Source organism: Cannabis sativa, chromosome 1, assembly GCF_029168945.1.
Source record: "Cannabis sativa cultivar Pink pepper isolate KNU-18-1 chromosome 1, ASM2916894v1, whole genome shotgun sequence".
Taxonomy (NCBI): Eukaryota; Viridiplantae; Streptophyta; class Magnoliopsida; order Rosales; family Cannabaceae; genus Cannabis; species Cannabis sativa.
In genome coordinates, this window is record NC_083601.1 from 46,899,516 (window position 1) to 46,913,303 (window position 13,788).

Here is a 13,788-nt window from a genome sequence, read left to right on the forward strand (position 1 = left end):
GTACAACACACTACTTGAATGCAATTTTCGGCGTGTTAAACTTTTTCGAATTTCTTAAAATTTTACAGGATGTCTTAAATAAGTATAATTTACATGACCATGAGAAAAAATTTGACAAAAAAATTATTTCGGATACTAAAACAGATAGAGATGTATCGGTATATCCCTTTTAAGGGGGTGCATTATAGAATTTCCCATACATATTTTGGTCTAATTTGTCAAAAATTATTAGGATATACTATTGGAGATACTATTGAAATACAAATCATTAATCATATCCAAAGAGAAAGAGAGATACCAATTTGTGGGTTGTTAAGAAAGTTGTGTCATGATTCATAAGTGGTTAATGGTTATGTAATAATTAGTGAGAATGGAAGGGAGAGTTTACCAAAGGGTAAATAATCATGAAAAATTAAGTAAAATTTTAAAAGTAAACATTGTTATTTCCTCATTATTGATGATGCTTAATATAATAGAGTGCCAATTTCATTTACTTCCCTCTCTAATTAATTGTGTATGTTAATAATATCATGTGTGAATGAATTTGAAAAAGAAGAAAGAGTAAAGATGGAGTTTTGGGGAGTGTGAGAAGAAAGTAGTGATGATTGATATAAATGAAGAAGAAAAGGAAAATGGGGTTGCTGGCAATGAATGATGAGTCATATTGAAACTAGAAAACAAGAAGACTCACTGTTGTCCTATTAATACTCACTATTACACCCAAAAACGTAGTCTGTTTTTTGGTCAGACTTCTCTCTCATCTCATTATTCATTTATTCTTTTAAAAACAAAAATGAATTTCTTTGCTTTTGTTTCTTTGTTTGTTTGCGTGACAGGATTGCACTTTGACATTAGGCCAACAAAAAAAGTGTTCAGTGTTTCAGTGTTTGCTTTTGCAATTTCATTCATACTCTCTCTCTCAGATGAAATAATGCACTTTTTGGCTTCTTCTTTACTTTCTACAATACTTTCATTGCTTTACTCTTCTCTTTCTTTGTGGAGTTTTGGATTGCTTTTAATGGGTTTCTTTTGTTCTTTTCTCTATTTCTCTCTCTCTTTTTTTGACAATTTGTGTAAGTAAATTACTTCTTCTTTTCTTTGGTTATATTATAATTATACCCTCTCTTTTGTTACTCTTTCTTTGCTATTTCCACCATCTTTTCCTTCCTTTTCTCTTAATTTCTCTTTTTCCAAAATATTAAGCCAAAAGGGTAGTGACTAAATTTTGAGACACTAAATTCTGTTTTTTTTTTTATACCATATGATGATATTAAAAAAAATTCAATGCCTAACCTATCTTATTTTGTTGTCATAAAAGAATTTTTGTTTTTTATTTTAACTTCTTGCCTAGTTAGTAAAAATTTGACCTTTACTATCTTCTTGCTCTTTTCCAATTATATACAAAGAAATCTATATTGCAATGCCTAACAAAGCCAAAACACACCTCTACATCATGGATATAAGACTTTGACTTGTAAGAATCTTTATTACTAACATGTCAAAGGTGTAACTTTCCTTTTTTTTTTCTACATTAAATTTTATAATATACAATTTTTTTTTGTTAAATAAAAAGGTGGAGAAAGAAGAAAAATGAAAACACACAATAGAGATAGTACAAAAGGGATAAGAAGAATAACAACTACCAATTTTTCAATGACTTATGAAAGGTGCTTTTGTATAGTTAAATCTTAATTGTATATTATATTGCTTTTACTTTTACTAAATTAAGAAGTGATGTCCAAACAAAAAGCTTTTATTTATTTTAAACAAGAATAATATATTCCCATTAGAGAGTTTTCTCCACTAAGAATAATATAAAAGAGTCAGCTCTTAATCTCTAACTCATTAAGCACTAACCAACACTACAAAATGATCTTAAATTTGATGGTTGAGATTAAAGAATGGTCCACTCTTATGTCATCATTCTCAGCATCCAACAATTTTTTGTAAACCCTTTTTTTTTATAATTATTATTATTATTATTATTATTTTTGAGGTAATTTCTTTTTTATATATATATAGTCAAAAAGATAACTTACAAGAATGTCATGTGTTATGTGTTTTGGATACCTTGAAAGCAATAGAAGATGCCAAGGGAACACTCAATCATGTCACTATTTTATGTGGAGAACAATATCATTACCCAAAAAGCTGAGTTGAGCTTTAACTAACTAGGGTTGAGCTTTAACAAACTAAGATTAATTAATTATGCTTTAAACATACCAAACTAACCCACTTAATTAATTAAAGTTCTTGCATGTTTATAACATTAATTATTTATTAATGAACTCTATATAGATTAGATGAGGTTTTCAACAAGTCCCCAAGTGGATGACTTTTTTTTTAGGTCATGGGGACATGTTATTAGTTATGGGTCTTTACTAATAGGATGAAAACATCATACTTGTGGATTGTTGAAAATGAAAGCTTGACTTTTAATAATAAGGCAACAAAATTTACTTATTGTACTTGAAAAATTTCTCCTTTTGAATGATTGTTTAGTAAAATGCCAAGTAGAAAATAAAGCTTTAGGAAATTGCTAGTATATGAGTTTGTTTAGACTTTAAATGACATTTTAACCCTTTCTAGAATGGTTTAAATGGAAGACTAATAGTTTGACTTTTATTGGAGAGAAAATATAGTCACATTACATGGAACTTGTAGAAGAGACATTGATTAAATTGATTATCATATTAATTACCAAGCATATGATGTAAGTGGTATTTAGGCTTAGGGTGTGTAGAAGAAATATCATATTTTGTAATAAAAGCTAAAAAAAAAAAGGAATTGTTGATATGATATGTAACTAAAGAATAAAAGTAGGTAAGACTAAATATAAACCGAAGAAATTAAATTTGAGCAAAGAAAGACTTTTGATAGTGACTATTGGGAGAAAGGTTAGATTAGAAAGGAAGCACAAATCATAAACATATGAAAGGAAACTTCTTTTTTCAACATTTCAAGGCAGAAAAACAGAGAAAGATAAATACTAAGAACCTCATAATCTGATACTCCAAAATCTCACATGTAAGTACTTGTTGTTTTCATTTGGTTTTTAATGTTAAAATGTTACAAAAATCATTATTGGGTGACTTTCTTAAAACCAAGCCCAAATTAATTAATCACTAAGCAAAATTTTTAAGGTACCTATTTCTCCCTAGTGGAAATTACAATTAATTACATATAATTTATGGCAATTTAGTCTTATTAATAAAATTTGGTGAATTTGAGTCTAGAGTATCAAAGTATATGTACAATTTCAAATAACATGTACCCAATGAGCATTATTAAGAACATAACGTATCAAGTATATATTTCAATAAATACAACCTGCCACTTTTTTAAAAAAAATCGCTTTGGATCATAAGGTGGCCCAATAATGAGAAAGGCCAGATATTCATAGGCCCAGTAGCCTCCATACAAAAATCCATTTCTTCCAAGAAAAGGTGCTTGAGTTTACTAACTGAAACATGTCGTACAAGTATAGTAAGGCCAACTCCAATAGTGAAATTGAAAAGGACATAATTTTGAGTGGCACTAGTGGTTGGCTAGAGGCTATGTCTCTAATATTAGCTCTTTAATTTAGAGTTGCCAACTTCGAATCACTGTCCTATTTTGTTGGAGCCAAACTTTGAGCATTTTGTAATTCGTGTTTGTGAAAGCATTTTACTTGTTTGGGGCAAAGATTATTCTACTAATTTCTCACCTCGAATCAAGTATTGGAAAAGTGAGGCCAAGTGAAGAATGGTAGAGATGTTGATTCTCTTTGAAATTTTAAGAACGCTAAAGCTGAGTTATTTGAGGTTCTTATGCAAAAAGAGATCTTTTCAAACCAATTCTGATTACAAGAAGGGAATCAAAATAGTAAAATTTTGATGTGTTGTTAGAGACATGAAATAATTATAATTTGTTATTTTATTTATTTTAATGTGTTGTTAGAGACATAAAATAATTATAATTTGTTTTATTTTATTACTAGTTATGTGAAGAAAAAAAAATATTTGTTTCATAAATATTAAATAATTTAATATTAAAAAGTAACCAATCCAAAATAACCGATTCAATCCGTATTTTTGCGGATTGGATTTGAGCTATTGTGCGGATTGAATTTGATCCAAAAAATGAAATCCGCACTTAGTACAAATCGGATGCAGTATGAGCAAAATAGTGCGAATTGAATTAGATGAACACTCCTAATTAGAGATGTCCTAAAAAGAAATGTCATTTATTATATTTTTATCAACCAAGGTACAAGTAAATGTGTATGCCAAATCAATCATTAAACAACACTTGTTACCAAGAATAGCATAGAAATGTAAAAAAAAAAAAAAAAAAAAAAAAACAGAAATGATCAATAAACAGAAAATAAGTTTTTAAAGAGAGAGATCAGCCAAGTCAAAGGTCCTTGTAACAGCTTTACACCAAGACTCAACCTTCTTCTTCCTAACTTCTCCATCTAATTTGGGACTGAAATTTTTGTCAGTCTTGGCCTTTTCTCCAGAACCAAAGATTTCCTCTTCACTCCAAACCCCAACAGCTAATCCAGCTGCATAAGCTGCCCCAAGAGCTGTGGTCTCTATGTCAGCTGGTCTCACTACTGGGCTCCCCAACAAATCAGCCTATTGATTTTTGTTATAACAAACAAAATCCAAAAGTTAGTTGATAAAAAACCAAAAAGCATTATAACAGGCATTTCTTTTAATAACAAATTAACCAAACAAAAGGGTGTCTTTTTTACTCGGTTTGTGTCTTTTTACATAATTCAAAACTAGTCACTTTAGTTACAAATAGAGTAATTAAGAAGGGGGGCCCAATTTACTCTCTAAATTTTAATAAAGACAACACCTTTAACCAAGTTTTACATATATTAAAAATGTACTGATTTGTTACTGTTTAGTTCCTTTATTCTGGGAAATTAGAATGAGTCCAGAAATATTCAATAAAAATTGTAAAAAAAGAGTGAAAAAGGTGAATAAGCCAAACCTGAATCTGCATCAGAAGGTCATTAACAGCAGCACCACCATCCACTCTAAGCAAAAACTCTCCTTTCTCATTCTTAGTCTCACCCTTTTCACCAGCATCCTTGTGCATTGACTCCAACACATCTCTCACTTGAAAACACATACTCTCAAGCACAGCTCTAGCAATGTGAGCCTTGGTGGTGAACCTAGTAATCCCAATACAAACACCGCGAGCATCGTCTCTCCACCAAGGAGCAAACAATCCATTAAAAGCTGGTACAAAGTAGACACCTCCAGTGGTCTCAACAGACTTTGCCAAAGCCTCGATCTCACTAGCACTATTAATAACACCAAGGCTATCTCTAAGCCACTGAACAGCAGCACCAGCAATAGCAATCGAGCCCTCGAGAGCATAATTAGCCGACGAGTTAGGGCCTAACTTGTATGCCAAGGTGCTCAAAAGACCATTCTTTGAGTGAATTATCTCTTCACCAGTATTGAGAAGTATAAAAGCACCAGTTCCGTAAGTACTCTTAGCTTCTCCTTTTCTACAAGCTTGACCCAACATAGCAGCATGTTGATCACCCAAACATCCTGAGATTGGGACACCAGTGATACCCCATCCATCTGTGATGTTCCCAATAACCTCAGAGTTACTAACAATCTTTGGCAAAATCCCAGCTTGGATTCCCAAAGTTTCCAATGTAGGTTTGTCCCATTCAAGAGTTTTGAGGTTCATGAGCATAGTCCTAGAAGCATTGGAGACATCAGTTACGTGTACACCTCCATTGACTCCACCTGTCAAATTCCAGATAAGCCAAGAATCAATGGTTCCAAAGAGAGCATCACCATTCTCCACAGCTTTCTTAACAGTCTCAACATTTTCAAGTAACCAAAGCAACTTCACAGCACTGAAATATGTGCTTATGGGCAAACCACATGTTTCAACGAAATGAGTCCTTCCACCAGACAACTCCTTCTCCAATTTTCTAAACACAAATCAAATCCCAAAAAAACCCAATTTCAGAATTACACCAAACAACCCAATTCGTAAAATCTCATCCAAAAGAGAAAAAAAAGACCCATTTTAGATTTACAGCTATTACAACAAACACATTACAAACATTTCGTCAAAACCAAGAAACACACACACACACACATATATATATTATATAAATGAATACCTGCAAATGGAACTTGTACGGACGTCCATCCAAACAATGGCATGGTGGAGAGGAGCACCAGTAGATTTGCTCCAAACGAGAGTAGTCTCTCTCTGATTGGTCAACCCAATAGCCTTGAGACCATTTTCAACGTCGTGACCATCTTCCTTGGCCTTTTCTACAGCTTTCGCAATACAATCTTTCGCACTCTTCAAAATCTCCATTGGATCGTGCTCGACCCATCTACCCAATACCCAAAATAAAAATCAATAATTATAAAAAAAAAACAATTTTGATAACAAGATAAACAATATATATATAAATATACAATTACCCGGCTTCAGGATAATACTGTTTGAACTCGACCTGGTGAGATCCAACAGGGCGAGCTTGTTTGTCGTAGATTATGAACCTCGTACTAGTGGTACCCTGATCAAGTGACCCAACATAACTCGACGACATCTCCGCTTTCGAAAAATCACTTCTTTTCTTTTTTTCTTAATAATAGATATGAAAATGCAGAGGAAAAACAGAGGATTTTATATATATATATAGATAAATAATAATAAAAAAAAAAGGACTAACTTAGAGATGAGAACGAAAGCAATACTAAAATGGTAAAACTAAAAAGGAAGACTTTTTTCAAGGTTTTTTTTCTTCTTGTTTTTGGGAATGGAGAGTAATTAATTAGTCGTTACTTATCCGTTATTATTAATAATAATAATAATAATAATTAAAAATGCATTGTCGTTATATCCGTCTAAATTATCATTTCATGAAATTTAAAAAATTAAATTAAAACTGTCTCTTTTAATTTGGAGCAATTAGTTATTTAAAGAAATGGACAAATTTTAATATTCGATTTTTTTTAGTAATCGTGACGTCATGTCTCCGGACTTCTTGGTTTTCTAAACGAATGAAATGCCACGTGGGCGTCCGCGTAATCTGTATACGTGGCGGATTTTTATTGGTGAGTTTGGTTTGACTTTATCCCTTACTCGAGTGATTTTCACGGACCAAAGTTTGTAGTTATTGAGTGTTGAATATTCAAACGAATTATATTGGACCCACTCGCCATCTCCATACAACAATTTTTTTAATAAAAAATAGATTCGTTTTCTTTAAAAGGAAAATTGCTAATAATTTTTAATGGGAAATTTTGCTTTTTATATATTTATTGAATTAAAGATTTACCTAAATCTAAATTAACTCCTATTAATAGAATAGATTTTTATTTTATAAAATTTAATTTTACTCCTTTCATTTTAAATATTTAACTCTCTCTATTTCATCCTTATCTCTCTTGCTCTATAAACTCATCCCAAGGATTCCACCCACAACTCACATTATCTAGATTTCTCCAAAATAAAAGCCGAAAATAATATGAATTTAAGCTCAGAAAGGTTAAGTTGAGATTTTTTTTTTTAATGATATTAGGGTTATTAGGGTATTTTTTAATTTTTATTTTTTTAAAATTATTTTTTTAATTTTTAATTTTTTAATTTTTAAATAATTAAATAATTAATTTTTTTATTTTTTTAAATATTTATTTACGTGGACCAATAAAATTATGCCACGTGTATATTATATACACGTAGACATTCCACCATGGCAGTTAACAGTTAAAAATGGATGGAAGTGTTAACATGAGTTTAAGAGGTTTTACACCAAAATTTTAGAATTGAGGGTTAGTTGCAAAAACCTAGCCACTTAAGGAGGTTATGACGCAAATTACTCTTAAAAATATTTCATAAACTATTAAGATTGTTGAATTTTCAATTTTATTCATTTTTACTAATGCAATGATTGTCTATGTACTAAATTGTGTCCTCCAACTTTGATATCTACTAAACGCAGTCCTGACATGTACCAAATTTATTAGTAAATTAGACAAAAATCCTTAATTAAATAAAAAAATCTCAATAATTAAAAAAAAAAAATCAAAATATATTAAAAAATTTAACCAGTATAATTTAAGGTAAAAATCCTAAATAACGTTAACCAAATACAAATTTATTTATCATCAAGCTATTAGCATATCTTTATTCTATTTTAAAATATTTTTGGATGAATATGCATAGGGGTGGACATCCGATTCAATCCAACAATTTTTTCCTCATCCGATCTAATCCAATCCAATCGGTAAAATTGGATTTGAAAAATCATCATCCGATCCAATCCACCTTTTATTTAAGTTTAATACGTCTGAAACATACTATCGTTATAAGTGTAATGTAATCAAAAGTTTAAAATAATTAAAACAATAATATTTATAAGTAATAAAATATAACAAAACAACCAAGTATTATAAATTCAACACACAAAAAAATCCAATAAATATATATTATATCTTTCAATATTTTTTGTTATATAAATAATTTTATAACATATACCGATGTAATTGGACTGGATCGGTTTTTAATTAGATTTTGAGATTGACATCCAATAACCGATCTAATTCAATTAAAATCTAACTTTTAGCATCTAATCCAATCCAATTGTAATTGGATATCCAACTTTTTGTGATTGGATTAGATTTGATCGGTTCGGTTTGGTTCAATTAGATTGGATTAGACGATACCCACCCTAAATATGCATACAAAAATATCTCATATTGTCACGGTGATACCATACCATGCTTACTAGAGCAATAATTTTTTTGGAAAGAGTAACTTGTTATGTTGCTTACTTGTAACTTGTAACCTGTAACTAGAGCAATAATTGCAATTGGGGTAACTTGTTATGTTGCTTACTTACTTGACTCTACTCTTAATAACTCACATATCATACAAATAAAAGTTGGGGAATGCTATCAAGAGTTGTTGTTAGACTATCACCACAGTGTCCAACTATTTTCAATTTTTTATGTAAATAAATTATGCAGTAAAAAAATTCAGACTTTGGCCTAATTTACTTCATATTTATTCCTACCAACCCACACTAATTTGTTTAGACTTTGGTCCTTTCGTATTGAAATATTCCAACCACTTTTTATATTACAAAATTAAACTGAATTTCATTTATTAATTAATGCACTATTAAGGTAAAGCTAATAAATAAGTAAACAACCATACATACCAATCACCAAATATTGTCAAACCAAAGAAAACTAGTCAATTCGACTTTGCCCATTTTGAAGAATATAAAAGTATAAAAAGTGGGCTTATTGTTGGGCTTTCTTTTGTTGGTTTTAGGAAACAGGCCCAACTAAGTCCATGCTGTTTGAATTGTTCAACTTTTTTAATTTGTTTAGACTAAATTTTGTAGGGAATTTAAGGAAAAATAAAGATAAAATTTATTTATTTGGAGTGAAAGGAAATTATTGGAGCAAGATATAAAACGATATGAATTTGACTTGGATTGATAAGGTTGCAATTTATAATATATTGTTTATATTTATTGGGGATAAATTGAAAATAATTTTTTTTTTTTGTATACTTTAATAAAAAATACTCTCGAATTATATTTCATTAAAATGTACTTATTTTTATAAGTGATTTGTCCAATATATCTTCACCTTCTACTTAAGTCTAGTACATAATTTATAATAGAATTTCCTCCATTTTTATTATCATGATCATTTTGGCAATATATAAATTCATCTTGCTGGTATTGGGGAAAGTGAGCTGGGTTTAAAAATTAAATTAAATAAATAAATGAGAAAAGTTCTTTCTTTCTTTTTTTTTTTTTTCTTTTACAAAGGAATAAATGAGAAAAGTTAGATGAGATCTAAATAGAGATCAAATCAATATACTATATAGCTAACAATTATGGTATGTAATTATGAGATCAAATCAATATACTATATAGTATATATGTTTGAGCCATAAAAGGGAGCTAGCTAGCTTAGTTATATTAGATAATAGATAGTTGCCAAAGTTTCAAAATCAAATCATGCCTGCCTAGATGAGCCTTCCCTTCTCTTATTAATTATTCCCACATTTTCATATTTTAGATTCTTAAAATAAAAACAAAAGCTTATGTTAGTGTTATGTATATTATTATATGTCTCCCATACGACAAAATATAATACAATATACTATAATAATGAAAGTGATATATATTTACAATAGTAACGTGGGTTGTTTATTTATTTGTTTCAATATCCAAAACCAAAACCTCGTATATAATAGAGAATACTAAATAACACAACGTTATTTTACTATGATTAATGCCTAAATATCTAACTTGTAATCTTATAATAAAATGTTTAATATACAATTTGTGATAATTTATGATATTTTTTTAATTAGAATTCCATCCATTAATTTATTATTGAGGATAGTAAGGTATTATTAAAATAGGTAAGATACAACTATTTATATTTTCTATATAATATACATGAATAGAGATTTTATACATTTTTTTAATATGTATATTAATCTATTATTATTTATGCTAATCAATCTTTAAACTTTTTAAGTAGCATTCTATAATCACACTATAATTTATGTATATTAATCTATTGTTGTTAGATGGTAACTTAAAGAAAAGTAGACCCTATAATTTCACACTCAAATTATATTAGTCATACTAGAATAGCATTCTTATAAGACACTCTAAAGATTTATTTGCTATTAGATAGCAATAAAATTATTAGGTCTTTTAAAAATAAAAAATAGTATTTTCTAAAATAATGTATACATTTTTTAAAATTATTTTTTTAAAAAAAAAATAGATGCTGTGGTGGGTGGACCTTAAACGCAAGTTTAAGACACTTTAGTCCGAACCCGCCCTATGTTTGATATTATTGTAATATATCACATATTTTTATTAGTGCAATTAAGTACCGAATCTTACATACTTTAATTTGTATTAAAATATGGGAGATTCCATATTTATTGTATCAATATGGGCAGTGGTAGACCTAGGATTTAAATTAAGGGGGACGACACATTTTTTTGTAAGTGAGGAGAGGTGTCTTTATTTTTAATATTATACAAATTTATATTTTAGTATTAAATATAGTATAAAGTAAAAAAAAATAATAAAAATATTAAATTCAATAATTAAGACGCTGAATATAAATTTTATTGGTGGAGATTCAAAAAATAAAATTCAAATACTAAATAAACATGATTTTATTGGGATAAAAACTCATAAACTCCACTATGTGAATGAAATAGATTTACCATTATACTAAAACTTGTATTATGTATATAAAAATTACTTTTATTTAGAAATATATGTTGTAATTAGCTAAAATGCATGTATATATATTTTTTTATCTAGTTTTTTTAGGGGACGACGGCCACACTTCGTTTTTATGTGCGTCCGCCTCTGAATTGGGTGTAGTGTGTTGAACAAGTGCTCTTTAACATTTCTTATAGTTATGTAAAATTGTTATTAGTATAATTTAGTAATAGATCTTATATATTTTTTAAATTTAAATTTAAATATGTGAGATTCATATCTATTTTACACCTATGATATTAATATTAATATGGGATTTGATATTTATTTGCTACTATATCAGTATATGGTTGTTAAACAGTATTTTTCTCATTAAGATTTAGGCCAGCTAATATACAATCAACAACAATATTTTTCTAGTCCAAATAGACATTTTTCTTACTTTGGATTTCAAAGCTGAAAGTTGAAACCCACACAGGCCAGCTAATCAACAACAATATTTAAAATTATACAAATATAAAATATGATTTAATTACTTAATGGTAATACTTAAAAAACACATTATATAATAAATAAACAAATAAAAAATGGTAAAGATCAGTAATTTGTAAGGCAAGTCTGTGAGGTGAGGAAGGGACATTTTTGCTTTATTACTTATCTGTCTCAATATAACAGACACAACATGGGTGGCTGCCACTCCTATAATATCATTCAAATATAAATATTAAGGTACTTTTTTAATAAAATAAAATAAAATACTATATTATACTATACCTTTGCCTATCATATTTCTAATGATCATTTTAGTACTTTTCCTTTTTTTCCTTTTGTGTGAAAATTATATTAATGTGGAAAATCAAATTAATTAAAACTTAATCAATAAACAAATAATAATAAAATTAACAAATTACACACAATAATTAAAAATTAAAATAGGGATAAACAGAGTACTTATTTTAGAAACAATAAAATAATAAAAGAATAAAATTAATACTAGATATATACTAGTTCAAGTTCTATATATTGATGTGATTTATAATTCTACACCATCAGATATTCTTTATTGATTGACTAAGAACATGGTACAATACAGTCGAGATGATTCTCACAAAGTGTTTATCTCTCATACTCTTACCTAAATATCTTCTTCTTCTACAGAAAATTTTTCATACAAAACTCAAACTCAATCTCTCTCTTTTCTCTGTACCTCTCTCTCTCTCTCTCTCTCTCTCTCTCTCTCTCTCTCTCTCTCTCTCTCTCTCTCTCTCTCTCTCTCTCTCTCTCTCTCTCTCTCTCTCTCTCTCTCTCTCTCTCTCTCTCTCTCTCTCTCTCTCTCTCTCTAAAGATCACCTCTCGAAACTCATCTAATCTCATTTTCCTCCAAAATAATAAGTGTTAGTAGTATTTATAGGTTCAAGATAAAGACCATAAAGTCAGTGGATGCAAGTGTTAAGTTGTATTACGACTTAACAAACTTAACAACCTCCTTGTAATAATATCTCTACATCAACACAAGATAAAGTGCTTCCAGATGAAAGGTACACTTCAAGGACCAAGAACCAAAGCACACGCTGAAGGGTATTCTAAGATAAATATAGAGACAGTTGGAGTCAACTATCCGAGAATCCCTTCCAAGAGGGAATAGCTAGCCATCCATATTCTTTTCAGGAGGAAGACTAGCTTTCCTGAAGACTCCTTCCAGGTGAACATAATAGACATCCGGGAATGCTCTTCCGGATGACATCTATCATTCTACAAGACTTTTTTTGGATGGTCAAATTAGACTTTCGAGAACACCATTCTGGAAGACAACTAACTTTTCATAACAAGAACAACTATATGAGATATTTTCATTTAGAGAAACTATACCACACCTCACACCTTTCGTTTACGTTGTAAACTTTTTTATTTTTTTAATGTGCTTTATAATGGAATGGTTCACTAGTCATCACAAAAATAATCGTTCTGGTAAATTTTCTATTTGTTTTAACATTCAAGAGAGTTTTTTAGTCAATTTTTTTTTTTCATGATAGCATGCATTGTAGCTATTTAAGATTACTTATAAATTTTTTAAAAAATTCTAATTATAAATTTTTTTATAAAATTCTACTTATAAATTTTTTTAAAAAATTCTAAATAGTTTATAGTACCGAGAATAAGGTTTGAACAATACCACACGTATAAAAAAAGCAATCTTGTATACAAGAAATTATATGCATCTTATTTTCAACATTTTAACTTACTTAGAATTTTTTAAAATTTTACAAATAATTCTAAATAACTATAACGTACACGATTATAAAAAACTAAATCTTTTATTATTGAAATATATAAGTCCACTGAAAATACCCATTTAAGAGTGCACTATAAACATACCTAAAAATATATATATCTAAATCTAAAGAAACATGCAACTACATATAGTATGATCTCGGATCACTTTTTTGGTTAGTTTAATGGATTTTGAATAATTAAAGGATGGTATTTTTGAAAGTAAATCTAATATAATTAATGATGGTTTTAGGTTTAAT

General features: G+C 28.8%; 1 protein-coding gene across 1 annotated transcript; it reads right to left on the reverse strand.

Annotated features, from left to right (window-relative positions):
• Positions 1-4,179: 4,179 nt before the first annotated feature.
• Positions 4,180-6,699, reverse strand: LOC115707879 (glycerol kinase). The gene is made up of 4 exons (XM_030635970.2): positions 6,459-6,699; positions 6,146-6,367; positions 4,984-5,950; positions 4,180-4,619 (listed from the first exon to the last, which is right to left on the reverse strand). The coding sequence occupies exons 1-4, from the start codon at positions 6,584-6,586 to the stop codon at positions 4,374-4,376; spliced, it is 1,563 nt and encodes a 520-aa protein (XP_030491830.1). The 5' UTR covers positions 6,587-6,699; the 3' UTR covers positions 4,180-4,373.
• Positions 6,700-13,788: the final 7,089 nt, after the last annotated feature.

Bases quoted from the DNA above. Each gene is read 5' to 3' on its own strand.
- LOC115707879 (XM_030635970.2), bottom strand. From the start codon at position 6,586: ATGTCGTCGAGTTATGTTGGGTCACTTGATCAGGGTACCACTAGTACG. The intron at 5,951-6,145 runs GTATTCATTTAT...ATTTGTGTTTAG, and splicing joins CGTACAAGTTCCATTTGCAG to AAAATTGGAGAAGGAGTTGT. The intron at 4,620-4,983 runs GTTTGGCTTATT...AAAAATCAATAG, and splicing joins ACCTTCTGATGCAGATTCAG to GCTGATTTGTTGGGGAGCCC.